Source organism: Amphibalanus amphitrite, unplaced genomic scaffold (genome assembly GCF_019059575.1).
Source record: "Amphibalanus amphitrite isolate SeventyFive unplaced genomic scaffold, NRLGWU_Aamphi_draft 000404F_arrow, whole genome shotgun sequence".
Classification (NCBI taxonomy): Eukaryota; Metazoa; Arthropoda; class Thecostraca; order Balanomorpha; family Balanidae; genus Amphibalanus; species Amphibalanus amphitrite.
In genome coordinates this window covers 313,050-333,833 of record NW_024881898.1, presented here as the reverse complement: position 1 = coordinate 333,833, position 20,784 = coordinate 313,050, and the positions used below count along the sequence as shown (strand labels likewise).

The 20,784-nt window shown below is 50.4% G+C and overlaps 1 protein-coding gene and 1 long non-coding RNA gene across 4 annotated transcripts in view; one reads left to right on the top strand and one right to left on the bottom strand.

The window, feature by feature from the left end:
* Positions 1 to 4,359, bottom strand: part of LOC122390650 (golgin subfamily A member 5-like) — a 12,912-nt gene extending 8,553 nt beyond the window's left edge. Inside the window, exons 1-8 of one of the 2 annotated variants that reach the window (XM_043383792.1) lie at positions 4,284 to 4,359; positions 2,666 to 2,928; positions 2,283 to 2,445; positions 1,852 to 1,936; positions 1,492 to 1,677; positions 1,094 to 1,212; positions 725 to 825; positions 398 to 538 (exon numbers count right to left, since the gene is read on the bottom strand). In XM_043383792.1, coding sequence (XP_043239727.1) covers positions 398 to 538; positions 725 to 825; positions 1,094 to 1,212; positions 1,492 to 1,677; positions 1,852 to 1,936; positions 2,283 to 2,445; positions 2,666 to 2,817 — 947 coding nt within the window. In that variant the 5' untranslated portion in view covers positions 2,818 to 2,928; positions 4,284 to 4,359. Of the gene's footprint in view, positions 1 to 397; positions 539 to 724; positions 826 to 1,093; positions 1,213 to 1,491; positions 1,678 to 1,851; positions 1,937 to 2,282; positions 2,446 to 2,665; positions 2,929 to 3,799; positions 3,823 to 4,283 lie in introns of those variants that run through there. The other variant, XM_043383793.1, reaches the window with a different exon arrangement.
* LOC122390651 lies at positions 4,156 to 20,784 on the top strand. Of its 2 annotated transcripts, none has more exons than XR_006258193.1 (4): positions 4,156 to 4,179; positions 5,978 to 6,779; positions 7,018 to 7,086; positions 20,155 to 20,784. It is a non-coding gene; the product is annotated as an uncharacterized LOC122390651 (long non-coding RNA). The 2 variants fall into 2 exon arrangements; XR_006258192.1 differs by having other exon boundaries at positions 4,166 to 4,184.

Here is a 20,784-nt window from a genome sequence, read left to right as displayed (position 1 = left end):
CCGAAAGGTCGTTGTTTTACCAAAATTTGGGGTGTCAGGAGCCAAAGAGCACAAAATCACCGCCTCTACTTCCAGTGTTTTAGATAGTCGCTGAAACTTGGGTACCAGTTGATATTCATCACAATCTCATCTAAACGTTTGTTTGTTCACAGCGCCACCAACAGTGAAACATACGACACCATTTCGCCTGAGCGTAACCTTCTGAACCGTTACCATAACACCGGCCTCTTCCACGCCACACCGTGTACACAAACAAACTCACTCACACCCAGCCACACCAAACAAACAAGCCTACGCCCTCCTCCTAACGCCTACTGCACTTCAGACAGACCACCCTAGCCGCTGCAGCCTCACCCTCTTACGCTCTCTCACGCTCTCTCTTTCCCCTCACACCCACCTGCGATCGTGGCCCTGCTGTGCGGCAGTCAGCGCGTGCTGCTCCTGTCGTATGCGCGCCTCCGCCTCGTGCAGCCGGTCCTGGAGTCCCTGGATGGTGCCAGACTGCTGACCGGACGTGTCACTGGACGACTGAAGGATCCTGGACACGGGGAGCGGGTGGTCGTCAGACACGTGATATATCGAGCGATAGGATTACCAAAGAGGGGTAACTGGTCGTGACTGGCACCTGGCAACAACATAAATATAGAACAATTATACACTAAGACAGGTGGATGTCCAAGAATTCCAATAAATAACGGGAATAATGAAATTACATGTTCTTTACCTGTCGTTTTCCAGCTGTAGCCTGTCGACGGCCGCTTGACGGCTGCGCAGCTCCCCGTCCGCCTCGTCCAGGCGCACCTTGAGCAGGGCCAGCTGGCCGTCCTGACGATGGAAGGCCAGGTCAGATAAGGTCGCAAGTCGCGATACGCAACTGCTAAAATATGGCGCGATCCTTGACCTTGACAGTCATACCTTTAGAAACTGAACAGAAAGCAGACTGATACCTTGGAGGAAAGGTACCACAGCACTTCTTCAAAGTACGAAATACCACAATACTGAATGCCATTACCAATGCCCAGTTTCTCCAGCTCACATAATGACACCTAGGAGTGTCTCCCTCCCACTCACCCGGTTCACCCTCCATCCCTACCTTAGCCTTCAGTGACTCCTGCAGGTCGGCGTCTCGCTGCTGTAGGTGGCGACACTGGCGCTCCGTCTCTGTAACCTGAGAGTTGGCAGTCGACAGCTGGTACTTGAGCTTGGTGCACTCTGACGGTACAGAACAGGGCAGAGACAGGTCAGGGGCGCAGGTGACTAGGGTGATGTCCGTGATACAACACTAAGGAAGCTCGCAGTGACTGGGGTCAATCAACGTTCGTTACATCTACGCTTGGTGCTGCTCAAAATGGAGAAGAGTAAAATTATCTATAATACTCTCATACCATAGACATCCATTTAAATTTGGGTCAAACACAAGAAGACCAGCTGCTCCGTATCTTCTTCACCTCAGTAGACGTGCGCGACTGCCCATCAGCGACCGCGACTGACCCTTTTCGCCGAGTTTGGCGCGCTGCAGCAACTGCGCCATCTCCCGGTTCAGGTTGGAGATCTCCCGCTGCAGCATGCGGAGCTGATCCGACTCGGAGTGGTTCCCGTTCTCGACGCTAGGGGCGCCACCGGTCGGTATGGAGATGGCTGTGTCGGCCGGGGCGGCCGGAGCGGGCGGGGTCGGTGCTGAGGGGGGCACAACGACGAAGCAGATGAGAACAGGTTGGCGGAACAGTTTCACAATGGATGGGAGCAGCGCGGCATATGGTATAAGCAACGTTCGACTGTTTGCTTACTTGGCTGTTGGCACTGAGGCGAGCGATGAACATTGAGAGCCTACGATAAACCGACGGATCTTACCGGTCTCCTGTCCGGAGGCCACCGAGAGGAAGTTCCCGACGGACACCACGGAGGAGACACTCGACTGACGCGAGTGACCCGACGACTGAAATAGTTCAGAATGGTTGAATGAGGTGACTAGATACAACATAACACAGCGGAGTGAGAGGACTGGAATGGGCCAGTCAGTGTGAAAGGACTGAAACAGTTCAGCATGTCTGAGGCGACCAGGATCGAATCTGACCAGCATGAGAAGACTGAAATAGGACCACGTCTTCGATCGAAGACTCACATTCCGGCACACTGACACGACCATGGCATTTCCCTTATCCCTATCACTTTATCCAGATTAGACCAGTGCAAGTTTTTTTTAGACCAGTGCAAGTTGACAGTTCACTCCACCAAAGCGGCCAATGTATCCTTCCCTCCCCTGTGTTGCCCCGGCGACTCACCGGTTTCGCCGGCGTGGACGAGTCGTTGAGGAAGGCGATCAGCTGCTCCTCAGGGTCGGCCCGGCCCGGTCGGCGGCTGGGGGAGGCGGCCGGCGCGCTGCCGTGGGACGGGGTGCGTGCCGGCGTCGGCTGGGACAGAGCCGCGCGGGGCGACGCCGCCAGCCTGATAGCAGTGTGGGAGAGTCAGATGGGATGGGCAGGGCTGCTAGCAGCAGGCATCAGCAATGGCGACTTTGATTATGTTTTAAAAAGGTAGCAAGGCATGCATCATGAACCAGTTATGTAAGTTTGAAAGAAGTCTTCTCAGGAAAATCACCAACCAAAGCAGACATAAAATGTCTGCTGCATCAGTCATTATTTAGTCCATTAGTATAGGTACTTACATAGGTGACACACTCTCTGTGTCATAGCGGTAAGATGGCTTGGAGTTAACTCCATTGGCAGTCTTTGCTTTGGTCAAGACAGATGCTGCACTTTCGTCCAGGGAATTCAGCAGGTTCTCAGTCCTGGAAGCCAGGCCACTGAGCCAGGACATGGCTGTTTCTCCAGTGTACTGTTTTTCTGCTCAGCAATCAATGCTTCTAGGTCATATGGTGACTAGATTGTATGCATGTGGCATGTATTTCAGGAAGTTTGCTTGAAAAGACTCCAAAGAGCAAAAAAGTTAGAAACATATTGGGGACAAAGTACTAACAGACAACAGTATCTCATTAGAATATAATCTTTGCATGCAAACATTACAAAAAAAATCACTAAGCAATAAAAAATGTTTAATTGGTTGCAGTGAGAAGCAGTGCCAAAATAGAAATACAGCCTCTAAAAGTATTAATACACAAATGCCAACTAGAGTTGGAGTTGAGACATGGGTCAAATCTGAAAAAAGGCTGCCTGGGGCGATTTGATCAAAGATCTTGAAATTTGCTTGACCTAATCACGTGACAATTAGCCTGTTGAAGGCAACAGGAGGGGGAGAATATCCCAATAATCATGCGACTAAAAATGCCCTCCGGGCTCTGGCACCATTCTCAGATTCCACAGACAGGCGATGGAGGAGCAAAATGTTTAGTTGGGAGATATTAGTTTGTGGGAAATTAACCTGACTGATTCATGAGATTTCTAATTGTCTACTATTCAACCCAAATTTTCAAGCACATTCGGTAAGTACCTAAGTAACAGTTCAGCGGTCAGCCAGTGTTCCTCTGTCAGAGCATTTTTCTGTATGAGTGTATATTGTCTGTATGGAGCCACCTATATCGTTTTTGGACAAAATCCAAAAATGAAATCATCTGATGGCTTTGTTAGTAACAGATAACGTTAAAAAGACTTAAATCTGTCCAAATTTTATTAATTTCCAAAAACCCGTCCGGCAGACTGGAGTTGCCCACAACAACAACACACTTAAAAACTAAAACCATGAGGGCGTAGGTATATTACTGAGGGTGATAGAAATAGAAAAACGTAATGCTTCGATAACACTCACAGCAATATAAAGAAATAAAAATATAAAGCTGCTTTACGTGTCTGAGAGCTCACGAAATTGAAATGATAGCGCGCCACTTTGACTTGCTAACAAAATTTGGATTGCATTGAATGTAAATTTCTTTTACGTCATTAGAACAAGCGACTCGCTCAGCAGCCGGCAACATAAAAATCTTCTTTTATCTCTCTGTTCAGTGAAATTACGAGCTAATATTTGAGAAAGGGCTTAAACAAATTATTGAATCCTCAAATATATCTTTGTTCCAGAAATAAAAGCAGCATACCATATAAATCATAAAATTCAGTAGTAAGGTTCAATGACGTCATCAACGACATACCGAGCTTACATACATGCTCCCATTTATCATTTGGGAAAGTACCGTAAAATGACAACGTAAACAAGCAGACGTCAACGTAGGTTAGGTAGCGTCGGTAGCGTAGCTGTAGCCTCTGTAGCCTTGGGGCGCTTACGGTTTGAGCAGGTTCAGGTTGCGGTATTCGAGGCGATATCTATAGACTTACGCCGCATTCGATGTCCCCCGGACGAGGAAGATTCAAATCTATTCTACGTCGTCCGGCCAAGGTCCGGCCAATGGCGTTCGATAACCGCAACTCAGCCCCCGTCGCCGCGGCCCGCCGTCGACATCGACCGTCATTGCAGCGGGACGGCATGTGTACTTACCACTTCTTACAACGAATCCGGCCTTAGTTAGGACCGTTTGGGGGCTTAATTTACAATTGAATACTCTTTGATGCCTTTGATCTAGCAGCTGGTCAGGGTGAAATCGTAAAGCTTACAGGTTGAGGTATTTTTATGGAAGGCTGAAGTTGAGCCTCTTCCTATTTAGCTCTCGTGCCCCCTGGCCTCTAACTCTTCTCCCTTCCCTTTCTCTTCTATCTGTCCCTCTCCTCTCTCTCTCTCTCTCTCTCTCTCTCTCTCTCTCTCTCTCTCTCTCTCTCTCTCTCTCTCTCTCTCTCTCTCCCTCTCCCTCTCCCTCTCCCTCTCCCTCTCCCTCTCCCTCTCCCTCTCCCTCTCCCTCTCCCTCTCCCTCTCCCTCTCCCTCTCCCTCTCCCTCTCCCTCTCCCTCTCCCTCTCCCTCTCCCTCTCTCTCTCTCTCTCTCTCTCTCTCTCTCTCTCTCTCTCTCTCTCTCTCTCTCTCTCTCTCCTTCACCTCCCGATCTTCTCTTTCTCTTCTTTTTCCTTCCTCGACGCCGCGGCCACGTAAGCCTTTTTACAGCGGGTTACTTGCTGATGGGTTCGGTTGAATTATTACACAGCCTGAGCTGTTCGGTTGTTGCTTGTGTACCTACCTACGTAATGTGTATTAGACGACGCGTACTTCGACTCACGGTGTCTGGCGCCAGCCGATTGTGTACGTATATCGGAACGCCTTATGTAGTCCTGCATCGGACCATGAAGGGCTACATATACCGAGGATGACCTTGGCCGCACCTTGCAGATTGTCCTCTCTGCCGACTGTGCCGGCTGAAACACTAGTCTCGATCGTCCCGGCCGCGGGCAGGGCAGCTACCTGATCTGTGACGTGAGTGACTTGACCAGCCTACTGCGGTGACTGGGACTGTGTCTGCTGAGGCACCTACGACTTTGAACCGGGGGTTCACGGACCGTTCGGGGCTGCGTCACAACCCCCGACCCTGCCTTAGCCCGGAGCAGACTGGCGGCGCTCCTAGTTGGGCCAGGTGGCGCTGTCGGCGCCGGGGTCGGTCTACTCTTCACCTGGATGAGGCTGCAGCCGCCGCAGAGCTTATGCCCGGAGAAAATTGGTCGCCCGATCAAGCAACTCGTCGACCACTTCAACTCTTACATCAGGTGCAGAGAAGTGTGCCACTATGATGCGGAGTTCCAGAAAGAGCTAGGAGCTAGTGCGCAGAGCGCGAACCGGGACGTCGAGTGTTCAATGTAAACAACCAGGCGGCGACAGCCGCCGAAGGCGAAGTGCCGGCAGCGCCACTACGTTACAAACGCTACACAGCTCCTGATTGGGCTAGAGCTTAGATGATGCAAGATTTGAGCTGGCAAAGTCTTCTAGCCTATGTAACCTAACCTGCAGTCGCCAGCAACAGTCCTTCTTTTCTATATCGTTTGCATAATGCATATTGATCTGTTTTGTATTGTTGGGTTCGGTTTTTAAGTTAATTTATTTCGCCCAGGTAAACGGGACAGCACGTGAACTGAAATGAATCCATTCTTTCAGCGCTGGGCACCGAACGTCGTCGTGCCGGCCGACGCAGCGCCCCGTGACGACCCCGGCGGCAACTGGGTGGCTCCTGAGGAAGTTTCTATCGACATGGCATGTCTTGAGACAGCCATTTGTTGTCCAGATACCTGCCGACACCGGCGTGGGTGACCCGGCTAGGTTCATTTATATACATAAACCTCGTCAGGTCACTGCCGTCGGCGGAGCCCGGCCCGCGCGGGTCACAGCCTGCACACAGCTGGTCGGTGCCGGGTCTGGAAGTCGGTCTTCCAGAGGACTGGTATACCTTGGGATTCGACGCCTCCCAGATTCGGCCAGCTGCCCTGTGGCATTCCTCGTCTCCCTTAGAATTACAACGCCTTTGTTGGTGTACGCGAGGAAGACGAACAGGAACTGACGATCTGTCTGGCCATCCTGCGAGCTGGACTAACCCAAGACTAACCAACCTGATCGAGATGAGCAGGGTCGTGTCCCCGGGCAGCTTTGTCCTCGCTTTGACCTCGTGCCGCGTTCGGCGATGTCAGCGTTCCTAAGAAGAGCCTTCGCCACTGCGTTATGACCGTCGAGCTTCGTGTTGGTAAAGTGTTCCCGACTGAGCTGCTGGGGAACGTAGCCAACGCCGATGGCCACACCGAGGTCAGGCCGGCGGCAGCCCAAGACATGTCGTAGGATGTCAAGACAGCCCATGGGCTGCCGGCGTGGCGCTTGATCAGGCTGTCCAGGACATGATTCTGGGTATCTTCCCGGTGCCGGGGTCGCTACCGAAGTGGTGATGACCACTGCGCACACCGACAGAAAGGTAAGCTTGAATCACGGACATATGAATACGACAGCAACGTTTGTGACTGGAGCCTAGTGTTGAAGCTTGTTTTGTTTCCTTTGGTTATGTCGGTCACATTTGTATCGACATTTAACAGTTATTAGCGTTTTTAAATGAAAATGTGTCATAAACGTGCACGTCTTTTACGTCTCACTCATATGCTTCAATAGAATTAGCAATGCATGTAACTACTAAAAATGCATGCGTCTTTTTCCAGGCGTCCTGCCCTCATTCCGATTCCACCTGTTCATCGCTCCCCGGCAGGGTTGAGCCGGAGCTCGATAAGGTAAGTGTCGCAGGGGGCATCCCATAGGCGTCGCCAGAGATTTTCGGTTGGGGGGGGGGGGCAAAATCAACTTTTGTGTTAAATCTTGCCTTCCTCCAGTCGTTACTCATTCATTTTACATATCATTCAACGCGCAATGGTGCGAGGAATACGATGGTGACAAGGTTTTCCTTGTGGCTATGACTTGCCATTTTTTTACAGAAAATTTAATTTTTTTTAAATTTTTGAACAAAAAACGACCGGTAGAATCACAATGGCTGCGCTTGCCGACGCACTCTGGAGAGCCCCTGTGCAGACGCTCGTCGCTCATGATCATAAAAAGGTTAAACGCTCAGCTTAAGCGAATCACCTTGCTGAAACTTTCATTCACGCATGCATGCAGAGGTTCTACGTAAAATGCATAGGGCTTATCCCAACCGCCGATTGAAGCTAAGTAGGGCTTCAGCGGAGAGTGAAAGTCGGAAGTGTGAATCGGAAGTAATTCATCTTTGCTCCAGTGAGAGGAGGTGTAGTGTGAACAAAAAGTTTCTCGTTTTTCGTGTGTAGGGAAGCGCTGCAAACGCGAAGAAAAGACGTTTAAAGGGACACTCCCACCTTAACATTAGTTTTGAGTTGAGATAGCCAAATTGGTGGCCATGGCCTGCAAATACCGGTTTGGGCACTCACAACATCGAAAAATGCTTTAATTCGAAGATATGGAATTTCAAACTTGCAGTTTTCGGATTCTAAGGGGCTAATGCATTGGAATGCCCCCTTAGAATTTGTGGCGTCATCGGAGATCTAACGATTTTTAAATCTCAGACTAAAACCATCGTTAACACGTGGTGGTATACGCTGCTTTGCGCGCAACGTCTGCCGCACTTTAAGGCTGCCAAATTATTGCTTCCAAATAAAGTCGCTAGTAACAGGGGAGATCCCAAAAAGTAAACAAAAGTAAAAGCCTAATATCTTGTAAACCAGTGAATATTTTTCGGTGAAATTTGGTAGATATTCGTTTTCGCTCTTTCTGAACCAAGGGACATCACTTTCATGCCAATTCATTAACTTTTTTGAAGGTGGGAGGGTCCCTTTAAAGGGACCCTCCCACCTTCGAAAAAGTTTATGAATTGGCATGAAAGTGATGTCCCTTGGTTCAGAAAGAGCGAAAACGAATATCTACCAAATTTCACCGAAAAATATTAACTGGTTTTCAAGAAATTAGGCTTTTACTTTTGTTTACTTTTTGGGATCTCCCCTGTTACTAGCGACTTTATTTGGAAGCAATAATTTGGCAGCCTTTAAGTGCGGCAGACGTTGCGCGCACAGCAGCGGATACCACCACGTGTTAACGATGGTTTTAGTCTAAGATTTAAAAATCGTTAGATCTCCGCTGACGTCACAAATTCTAAGGGGGCATTCCAATGCATTAGCCCCTTAGAATCAGAAAACTGCAAGTTTGAAATTCCATATCTTCGAATTAAAGCATTTTTCGATGTTGTGAGTGCCCAAACCGGTATTTGCAGGCCATGGCCACCAATTTGGCTATCTCAACTCAAAACTAATGTTAAGGTGGGAGTGTCCCTTTAACGGAACCAAAATTTCGCACGGCATAGCGGCAAGGGTTCCTTTAGCGATAGGCTTGGGACTTCCAGGCCATTTTAGGCCACTCAGGGTCAGTGTGGGCTCTCAGAAGCCTGCTTAGGATCCTGAAAATCGGCGCTGGTCACCCCAAATAGTTACGTGTACATATGTGGTGCTTTAGGGCTTTCCGAGCCCAAGGTGGGACCCTCAGAAGCCAGTGTGGGCGGCGCCGGCGGCGGGCGCTAAGAGACCAGGCCCAGGGTGAGCAGGGAGCCCTCAAATAGCAGTGTGAACCCTGGAGGTCTGTGTCGAATCCCTAAGGACCCTACATAGGGACATAGGTAAGAAACATGTGCTGGGACCCTCAGAGGCACACCCGAGTCGTGACCCCTAAACTGCAGGCTTAGGCTCAGCAAAATCTGTCGCCTCAAAAGCTCGGCTGAGCTATCAGAGGCCTAAGGTTCTCAGAAATATTTAAAAGTATCCTCAAAGATCCGTGTGGCCCTTCAGAGGTCTACGCATGTGTAAGGTCCTCAAAGATTCCTGTATGGGCCCTCAGAGAATATGAACACCAGTGGGACTCTCAGAGGCCGGTTTGGGCCCTCTGAAGGCTTCTTAGAGCTCAGTGGAGCTCCTTCGGAGCCTGTGTGAAAAGCAAGCAGTCATGAGCCCTGTGGCACTTGAACGGTACTTGAGTCTGTCGCAGACATTTGACGAGAGTTGAGAAAGGCCCGAAGATTCAGTGTCACGCTTTGAACGCAAATTTTGTATCAGCACTTCAAAACTTATGAAAATCAGCTATAAAATGTAATAAAAAACCGACGAGGAACATGAAATGAATCACAGTATTGACACTTCCGAGTCTGGAGTCGGTGTTTTGACGATGTTGGCGACTGCGACTCCGACTCTGGCTTGAACGAGTCTGACCTCACAGGCATTCTCAGAAAGGTACCCCCATTTTTTCCCGACTCCAAAATCTCATCGGATCTGTATCGATCTCAGGGGGTGCCCGGTCCGAGGTTGGGGGGCAAGCTGCCCCGCTTGCCCCCCCGTGGCGACGCTAATGGGGCATCCACCTGTCCATAATACCACGCCACCCACCATATACCTACTCAAGATGTCCCCTGCCTTACTCCGGTCACTGGTCATTGGTCACACTGAAGTGCAATAAACAATCTGGTCACTGTTTAAGTCAAATTATACACAGGGTCAGTCGCATTCAAGTCGGCAAAGGTTAAACCCGATCGTCCCAGGGTTTGTGCTTCTATTGGAGCAGCCATCTACAGTGGCTGGCTGCCTCAGTCAGCTCTGAAGTTGAATTATGCTTAAAGGAAATAGTTCACTTTCACGAAATTATTTTTTTTTTTGCAACGGATTTATGATTTTTTATGTTCAAAATAATCAGCAAAGAAAATAAAACCTTTTTATAACAAAAGATTATTTTCTATATTTTGATATAGGAAGAACTTTTCAGTTTCTGTAAGGCACACGCGATCCAGTATGAAAAGAGCATGGGTCCCGAAAATTCTTCAGAAACAGAGAAATTATCGCAGCCACCGGCATTTGGGCGATCTGCTCGATCTGATAATGTTCCCCTGAATGTCCTAATTGATCAGTACGAGAATTTCTCTAGAGTTCTCGTAGATAATTTCTCTAGTTTCTGAAGAATTTTCGGGGCCCATGCTCTTTTCATACTGGATGGAAATATATGCAAGGCACACATCCTCAACGCAAGACACCTTTTTCGGGACGAGAAATAGAATATCTTTGCCTAGGGTGATCGTTGGGCTGTAAAAGCTCCTGATTTATGCTCGTTTCAGCCCAAGCTACGGAACTGCTATTCCAGTTAAAAACCCATGTTAAAAAGTGAACTATTTCCTTTAAAGATTATGATGGGCTGGCTCTGTATTTCTCCTAACCTAACCTCTTGAATCGATAGGACTGCTCAGAACAGAGCGGCTCTATCGACCCCCTTCCTGTCCGTATCGTCGGCCGGCTTTCGTCGCTATCACCCTCCTCAGTGCCGGGGACCGGTGGCCGATTCTAGAGCAACCCTCGCCGTCCGATAGGACTGCCGAGAGCGGCGCCGGGGCGAGCGGGTCAAGGTGACGGGAGGGGTCCTCCTCCCTCTCTCCTTCCTCCCCACCCTCTCCCCACCCCGCCCCGCCCCGCCAGGTGTGTGTGAGGTAATGCCCGGGGTGTCGGCCGCCCCAGGCTGACAGTTTGGTAACCAGTAACCACATGGGTCTGGGGTTGGCCGCACAGGTCAGGTGCGGACGAACCCGACTCCTTCCGTGAGAGCGGGACTGTCTTCAACTCAACGCAGCCGGGTCAAATTTACATTGAATTGAATTGGTTGTTATTTTTCAGGCTTTACTGTACTGCGATAATTCTTTGGCTTCCTATATGATGTACATTTAGTATTTACTTTTCTATTGACTTCGGTTATTTCCTTGACCTTGGTCATTGGTGGTTAAGAACATGCAAACCCGGAATCGCTTATCTCTGCGTACGCACCGGCATATCTATCAAACATGAAACGCATAAATCTCCGGCGGAACCAAACTGCGGTATTCATGAGGAGCGGCGTTCCTGGAACATCTCCTCGTGCCCACCGTATGCCCCTGATGAGCTCTGTCGGTGCGGCCGTCTCTCCCGGTCGGCGGTGACGGGTGCCCGGGCCGCCGGGTACCGGTCGCTGAGCGGCAGCCGATCCGTCATCGCCCGCCCGGCAGTGACCCTGACCCGGCGCCGGCCGCCGGCGACGGTAGCGAGTCGTTAGTGCGACCACCGCGCCGGAAAACCGACCGAGTTCGGCCTTCAGACGGCGGCAGACACGCTGCAACTGCAGACCCCGGCGGTAGCTACGCCGGTAGGGGTGTGTGGGGAAGGGGGAGAGGTTGTCTGCGAGAGGCTCAAGTTGCAATTGCACACTCAGCCGGTAGCGACGCTGGTACAGAGGGTGCCAGGGTCCATGCGTGGGCCTTGAAGTCGATGAATGAAACCCACACTGGCTCAACACGAGCGCGATATTATTCAATGAAGTGAACGAGCAGCTAAGTGATGCGCAAATGTGCGGCTTTATCGTGCAGTAAATTTGTATAATTAAATGTCATCATTGTCCTTGTGTCAGAAAACAATAAATGTAAAAGGATACGCAGAAGCTATGGGCATGCGGCTTCCCCGCGAGATCATTTCGGCTTATCTTTGTCAGAGCTACAATAGAAGCTGAAATGTTGCCTGCATCGTCAGCCTCATATCTCACGATACAGGGATATCTGTAGAAAATTATTTTATTTCATTCATTATTTTGTGCCGTAGTGGCTCACTTCAGTTAACCCATTTGGGGATATCCTCCGTCTCACATTATATTATTTTAATCCAAATAGAAACCGAACGATAATATGGAGGTGGAATACAAAGGAGATCATTGATCGCAAAGTACTCGTAAATACTTTACCGGGAACGGAACTCCTTTATTATTCCCTCGCCATTGTGCTCGTATCCTGTGTGATATTTCCGCCCATCTGGGCCGTTCAGTTCACTGTGCGGCTCTCGTGCTGCCGCATCCATTACCGTATTACCCCATCGGTGCCGGTGGAGGCGACTGACGGCCCGTCCTGTCAGCACTGTGAACCGTGCGGAGCTGGTGGTGTATCGTGTTAGGGTGAGCTGGAACGGGATCACGCTACTGCACGGCAGGTCGGGTGGGGCAGGTCAGGGGGTCGGGTGTGGGGTAGAAGGGTCACAGGCGGCCTGGGATGAGTGGCCGGTTCAAGATGGTGCTGCCTCTGGGACGGTTGGGAGGTTTGAACTTGTCCGACTTGTGAGAAGGAAGGGTCAGAAACAGCCCATGTCAAGTGGGTCAGGTGAAGGTCAGTACTTTGGTCAGAACGACCCACGTCGTCTTGGGTCGGATCGGGTCGGACCAGCCCCCACCAGCCCTTTGCGGCTCGGGGGCGGCTCCTCTGCAGCGTCCCGCCTGGCGTGACGCCTGTCGGCACGGAGGGCCGGTGCGTGACCGGGTGACCGGTCATTAGGTGACCGCGGCGCGCGGGACGCCCGCCCAGCCGTGTACCCGCCCCGCCCGGGCGGCAGACGGGGCGCACCGCGCGACACCCTATTGATCGGACCTGCTCGCTGCACCGAGCTGTTCGGTTGGTCGGCCGAGACGGTGACGATAATGGTCGGATCCTCTTCTGAGCTGAGAGGGTCGTAGTCTTCTGTATTGGCTGTGCTGGGGTGATGGCCTTCATGGGCTTAGTGTTCCTCTGGCGACTGGCACTAGTATGAGTTTTGTAGGATGTGCACTTGCAGCACAAGTTATAAATTGTTGTGACTTCCCAACCGGCGTAAAGGAGTGTAGACATTGCGTTATATTTGTTTTAAGCTTTTATATGTCGATAGGTGTGAAAAGAAGCTTGTTGCTCTCCAGCTGACTTGTCTGTATCGGGATAAAACAATGTTGTTGTTTCAATTTGTTCCGCTGGCGTTACCGATTATGGTCTCGGCTGTTTTTATTGAGAAACTTGGCGGTTATCTTTAACCCTCGCATGTGTGCGGCGTTTGCCAGCTTCTAATGTGTAGGGGGGGGGGGGTCGGTTGGACCCCCCCTTGCCGTTTGGCCCCTGATCGAGCTAGAGCTTCGCGGAAAAAACGAGCGTGTTGCCCGTGACGAGAGGAAGCCGATGATACCCAATTTTAAGGTCCTAGGTCATCGGTTGACCTTCCAGGTCAGGTCAATGACCCAAAGTCGGGAAAATCGGGACCTGTTAGAAAGTCGTAAAGTGTGGCTGCTAAGGGGTTTTTCGGGGTGCTGATCACGAATATCGTGTTAGTTTTGATCACAGATGATGTCTTGAAGCATTTAGACCAGGTCGGGTCAGGTCAGGTCAGGTCAACCAGTAGGCGTCGTGACGGGTATTCGTAGTACGTGTCAACCGCCTCTGACAGCTTCGTAACATGTTACGAAGTCACCAAAACTACTTCGTAAATGTTCAAATGGTTGCTAAATTCGAATTCAGCTCCAAAAACTAGCCTAGAAACATGTAAAACTCGAAAAAGTGACCCGAGGTCACCCGAGGTCACCAAAGGTCAATGACCTGACCTGACCTTCAGGTGACCTTGACACACACGGGAGTAACATCAAATCACATGTTTGAACGTTTGAAACCACGAAAAGCTTGCAAACACGCGGCTAGTGCGAGCCGACATACGCGAAATCGCGATTCCGGCCAAACATGGTCTCGGAAAAGAGGTCACAGGTCAAAGGTCATTTGGGTCAGGGTCATGAAATTTTCAGGGTAGGTGTAAAATTGATCAATGCGAGGGTACTGAAAGTTTCGTCGCGATCGGCCGCTTTTTACGCGAGTTATTCGCGAAAAACCATGGGGGGGGGGTCCATCCGACCCCCCCCCCCCCCTACACATGCGAGGGTTAAAGTTGACGATTCGCCCGAGATGATGACCAGTTCTCGCTCTTCCCCTCCTCTCTCCCCTATTTCTCTGCCGCCGCCCCGGACGCGTCCCAGGCCAGGCCGCATTTGGCCGCCACACCGCTGCCAGAATCGATACACCCATCAGATCACTTCCTGTCCGCTGTTCCGGTCATCGTTTCCTCCATTATTTGGCGTGGCCTGTCCCTTGGGCGCTGCGAGGGAATACTGCAGCTAGAGGAGCTGCGAAAACATGCCATTTTGTCAACACACACGATATACCTACCGTGGTACGATAGTTGCACAATCCACAGTCTGCAGTAGTTTGAGTCTGCAGGTTTGTTTCTGTGTTGTTTTCTCGTTTTCTCGTGTTTATCGCTCGCCGATCCCCGTATCAGTAGCCGGCTGTCAGTGCTGGAGACGTGCATGTGTGTGTAGAATGCGGCCGCATTTTTCAGCCGGACAGGGCCTGCATTCTGCTTGTCTGAATGGCCGGGCTGTGCGGCCACCGACCGTCTGCAGAGCGGCTGCAATCGCAGGCCGGTCCCAAAATACCCGCCGCTGTTTACAGCCGCCGGAGACACGTACGTCCTCGGAAAACGTGAGCCTAAGAAGCCGGCGACATAAATATTTACGCCCGTAATACTGTTGATGATGGCAGCGAAGCGACTCGAGCGGAGCCCGTGCCATGGGCCGGCCAGAGGCCAAGTTCTTTTTACGAGGGCCGGCTGCGCGCTAAGAGGCGGCTGGTCGGCGCTGGTTCTGCTCCTAAGCGTTGCACAGGGGTGCTTTCCTGTCCAGGGACCGTCCTGTCGACTTGACCTGCCCAGCCGTGCTCCTGGGCGCTATCTGTCCTGTTGATGGATACTGCCTTGTGTCCAGACTCCAGAAGCGCCCTCTTGTCCTGCCTGGGGCGTTGTTCTCTACAAGGGTGATGTTCCGTCCTTTTCGGACCAATCGTATGGCACTATATTCCGTCCTGTCGAGGGGCGCTGTCCTGTCCTGCCCGAGACGCTGTCTTGTGCCGCGGGCACAGAGGACACTGCCTTGTCCTCCCAGTGGCGCTGTCCCGTCTGTCTGTCCCTGCGGCGTTTGACGGGGTTACCCTGGACCAGGAACTGCGGCAGAGCGCTGTGACCGAAGCCCCAGCGCGGCGTATTCTGGCGTCACTGCGGCGAAGCCCCAGTAAATCACTCCCTGTCCCGCCTGAGGAACCGGGAGTGCCGCAGTACGACAGCGACGCGGTGCCATAGCAACACCCTCTCAGTCTCGACCCCTGGGGTCAGCAGGCCGCGGTATAGGAGCATATGGAGTGGCAGCGGCAGCAATATCGGTGCTGCGAGCTCATGCTCTGCAATGGCAGCCTGCTAGGTAGTAGGTACTAATTTTGCTCGTGATATTTTACTCGTAGTTTAGATATACAGATATGACCCGTACGAGATGAATATGTCATTTATATATGTAAATGTCGTTTGCTTTTAGGTGTTCTACCAATTTACAACATGAAAAGCAATACATAGCCATAAGGCATGCGTGTTATGGGGACAGGAGATGCTGGCCGATGCTTCGAAAGACAAATGGTTTGACAAGTTCGCGTGTGCAGTACAAACGGTTACAATAGGTTATGTAAAAACGTTTATGTCCAATTTAACAGCGGTTGCGCCTCGGCATTCATAACGTCACCGTTAAAAAGTAATTGCCTATTCATGGCGACGGTTATAAGGCCATGCATCACCAGCGAGACTTGGAGGGCCCGCAGTGCGGCTTAGGCCTTAGCTGAACGGTCGGGTGATTCACGTCGCCGAGTGCCGAGATTGAATGTCGCGCAGAGACAGATCAGCCTTACATGCAACGTGTGCATATAGCGATATGTCGTATCCCACTCAGATAACACATATGATAGTACGTGTACACATTGAAACGTGTTAAAAAGCCTTACATGGCATGACAATCCATATTGTGCCGTTCAGTAGGAACCATCAGGAATGAAAGGGATGGATAATGAAGTTACTTATTCGCCATTATTCACTAGTCAATTTATCTGAATTCAGATTCAGATCCTTGTAAATTGTGCATTGCAGCCTGCAGATACATATCACATTAGAAACTGCTGACCATCTAAGACCCTACAAATGTGATTTTTCCAATGCTCTAGGTGGCACTGCCATTCTTGGTAATGCAGAGGGTCCTCCGCTGACCAAAACCCACCGATCGCCGCGGCAGCCTCCCTTCTCTAGGGTCGGGGTGATGCATGGGCCGTGTTGGCCGGTTGAGATGCATGGCGTGTGCTCCCCTCAGTCGCCTGTCATACCTTATCGGTCGTAATTTGCACCGCCAGAACACCCGGTGGACGTGGCTTCGGACGTCAGAGTTATAGACAGGAAACTTCTTCATTTCCAGGCTATAGCATGTGTACCTACTTCAGAATGTCAGGGGTGATGGAGTCTGGTGATGTCGCTTTCAAAGAGAATTCAGATATTTTGGTGTTTCAAATTGCCGTAGATTTTTATATGTCTCACTTCAACATTGCTCGTATTTTGCCAAAACGGCAAAATACGGCAACACCTATATGGTACGATTTATTTGCCCATGGTACGGCCATGCCCATGGTACGATTTATTTTAGCAATCTCTGGGGCGACTACATCTCATTTCAACTCATCTACCCTGCATCTCATTCTATCTACATCTCATTTCTATCCTCCTCATTTCAACTCCTCTACTGGCCACTGGCCACTGGCCAATGGCCATGTCTCGTCGCAGTACCTCGCTGCAGCGCCTCCGTTTACTCCGCAATAACAGCGTCTATCGCAGTGTAGGATCTACCTTCTAAGGCAGCAAGTGACCGGCAAACAGCATACATCATGCATGCACGAATGTCATGGCTCCTCGGCGCAGTGCTGTGCCCAAGGCCTCCGTGCTGTGCTCAGCAGTAGGTACTCCCTATCCGTGATTCCCTGGACTGTATATGTTGCGGGCCAAGTGCGAAGGCTAGTCCATTCGCGAATGGCCTAGTCCAAGTGCGATAACGCACTTGGACTAGGCCGTTTGCGAATGGACTAGTCCATGTGCGTTATTGCAGTTGGCCTAGGCCGTTTGCGAATGAACGGGCGTTTATGCTCCCAGTCCAAGTGCGAAGTCAGGCCAAGTGCGAAATATCCAGCAAAGTGACGTCAACTTGGCAAGTCAACTTCGCATGTGCAAAGTCCCGTGTGAAATGATGCGTGCAAAGTATTGGTAATTCAACCGGCGTCACTTAACCTGGCCTGGTGACCTGACCTTAGGTCATCTGGAGTCAGCATTTTCACACAATGTGCGCAGAATATGGGAGAAAAGGTATACAAAATTTGGCTTTGCTGCACGCCGCCGTTTTCTCGTGATCTGTGAAAAACCACAGGGGGTTGAAAGCAACCCCCCTTCAGTGCGCGTATTGTTAAATGCAATGCAACACAACAGTTTTTCGAACACTCACCGCACCGCACTCACCACACACAAGCCGCACCGTCCCGGTACACCACACCAGAGCAGAATGAATCGAGCGCCACAAACTCGACCAAGGTCAGGTCGGGTCATCAGCGGGGAGCCCGGAGCACGGTACTAATGGTCTCCACACACCACGCGACTCTCCGCTGTTCGAAGGTCACGGGGATATTTGACCTCCCCAGATCCAGATCGGTGGCCGAAGCCTGGCCAGCGGCAACACGTTGCTATAATTTCCGCGTTGTGCAGGGTTCAGCGGAAAGTCGCATCCCGAATGGACCAGGTGTGTGGAGACCTTAACCCAGAGTTGCGCCAGCTCGCAGATCTGCTCCGGAGAACAAACTAAACATATAGACGCAGTGGCGTTGCCACGGATTTTCGACTAGGGGATCTGGTCGGACGGTCAGTCAAAGTAATCCCCACCAAATATTGAAAACTCCTCGGATTTAGACAATTTTATTTTGAGAATGCACCAAAATCGTTTTTAAAATATTTTATTTTATTCTTGATCGATTTTCGTGGCAAAAAGTGTGTGTGGGGGGAGGGGGGGGGGGCGTCGGACCGGCATATTTTCAAGAATGTGTGTGTGGGGGGTCCGGACCCCTCCGACCCCCCCCCCCCCCCCTGCATCGACCAGCGGTCCCCCATTCATTCGGAATCGTACCCCAATCCGAGGATCCATGCTTCCGGCGGCTATATAAGTGCAACGCCACAAACCCGTCCGTTCGCAAACGGCCTAGGCCATTCGCGAATGGCCGGCCATTCGCAATCGGACTAGTCCGTTTGCGAACGGACCGCCATTCGCAAACGGCCTAGTCCATTCGCGAATGGACTAGTCCGTTCGCAAACGGACTAGCCTTCGCACTTGGCCCGTAACATATACACAGCACGTGTCCATTGGTATTGACGTGCGCCGCAGATACACCATGCAGGGGCGCTGAGCGATGTGTATTGATGGGCAGAGGATGCGTGTGTGTGTGCGTGTGTGTTTGTACGCCGCATCGACCGCCGTGTGAGACACAGGGCGCCGTGATAGGTCCATGTGTCACTCAATGTAATCTTGTCATGGTTTGTGTAACGTCTGTCAATATTTTTTTCATAATGTTTTTTCCTTCGGTGGGGTCCATGTATTGTATGGTTTCTGTAGAACGGGCGCTGCCACGCCACCAGGGGTCCTCCGGAAAAACTTCAGCGGGGGGGGAGGGGACTGAGAATATGTTCGCTGCTCACTTGAGGAATCAAATATACCTAATCTGGAGCTTGTCAAGTGTCAATTTACTTGCGCTAAATGGATAACAAAGTGCGACAAAAAGTTTTTTTTTTTCATTTTTATGCAGTTCCGACATTTTCTGATCTGACGAATACCTCAATCTATGAATTGCCTAAATGGTGCTCCGGTCTAGATCACAATCGCATAAGCCCGTGGCTACGTTGCTTTTTAATTTGATACGAGCAGGCCGCGTTTTCCGAAGTTGGATGACAGCGGATATGACGACCGGCCTGACTGCGTGGTGCGTAGACTGCCTCTCAGAAAAACTCAGTCGCATCCCTTGTCCTGGAACTTTATGGCTAGGAAGAAGTTTTTGTTAGGTGTCATTGATCAGATCGCTACGGTGAACAAACTAACGAGCTAGCAATGGCTTGTTGTAGAATGATACTCAAGTCCCAAGCCCCACCTTGTGGCTACTTCCCAGAGCCTTTGAATGCCTGTGAAGGTATGTTCGCTTATCTACGCATGACGCCCGGAATTATCACTGGTATTTTGTACGTATGAATGCAGTAATTACTTTGTAGTTGTGAAAATGGTCCCAAGTTCCAACATACACTTCCAACTGTTTTGGTATGCTATAGGTACTTTGTTGGTATGTGCAGCTGGCGTGGCTTTTGTATGCTCGTAAATGTATCGGATTACGCAGCGTATCCGTATGTAATGTGAATGGTATGTGTAATGTGTAGGTACTGTGCATGAGCGTACCAGGCTTAAATACCTACATATTTTTCGTTAATCACTATCTAAATTTGGCACCGTTCAAAGAACAGGGCTGGAGCTCTGTGGCCTGTCATGGTGCAGGGCAAATATTTACACATTATTCGACTGGTGGTCGCATTTCGTAGAGATAGCGAACGCTCACCATCAATTCCTTGCATTTTTTTGTCAGTTTTGTGGGTATACAATACATATACAATGGGGCTCGTTGCGGCAATAGAAGCCAGATTAGTCCGGGAAAATATCATAGCATCATTTATCTGAAATTATCATTTCCATAAAAAAACACATGCAAACTTGTTTGCATGAGGTTGCCGCCAAACCAAATGTTTTTGCTCTACTTAGCCGATAAGATCCCAATCCTGCATGAAATGTTTGCGCTTAGTTGCTCATGTTGTAAACTAAATACCTAAGGCCGGTTTTTGTTTATCTTTACACATGTCCAAATTTCTCGGTACGGGTTGTGTCTGCTTAGGTTGTGGAGGGTCGGATGAACGCCTGTTTATTTGTCCGGTTCGCCTGCTCCTCCACTCATTGGAGTGCGCGTGCGTGCGTGTGGGGCTGGCGTGCCTGTCTGTTTTCCTCACACACACACATTTATACGGCAGGCACTCTACGAGACACCAAAACTCCACTATACCGTGAAGACGCAGCAAACTTTCTGGCGGGACTACGCCTCGGACACAAACAGCGAAACTTACCCCGAATAGCCCCGGGCAACAAGTGTTCGGATAAGCAACTGCAAACGCAACAGGTGGCTTGTCATAGCGCCCCTGCTGGGCCGATGCAACTTGCCGGAATTTTTTGTGGTTTTGCAGACATAGCAAAATACAGCTGGGCCACAGACGTTTGTTCTGGCGCCGGATTGCTGGCAGAGGGTCGGTTACATGGGTCGAGTTTGGCTGTAACGTGTCATATTGTGGTGTCGGTGGCGCCTGTGGCCAAGGTTACCAGACATCGCTTGTATAATGGTGCAGAAATAATGGGTGGTAGTGCAGCCGAGGATAGATAACTGAGCGATATAGAACACTGGTAGGGACGATAAAAGGTGTTGCATAGCATTATTTTAATGATATTGCTCATGCTCACCTGACGGTTGACGTTCCCTTATCGTCATGTCTCAAGGTCACTTTATCTGGTTCTTCTGTTCTTTTGAGTGTTTTATGTATGTCTTGTTTCGCTGTTCTATCGCCACTTTATAATTTATAGAACTCAATAAAAATGCATATTAATACATA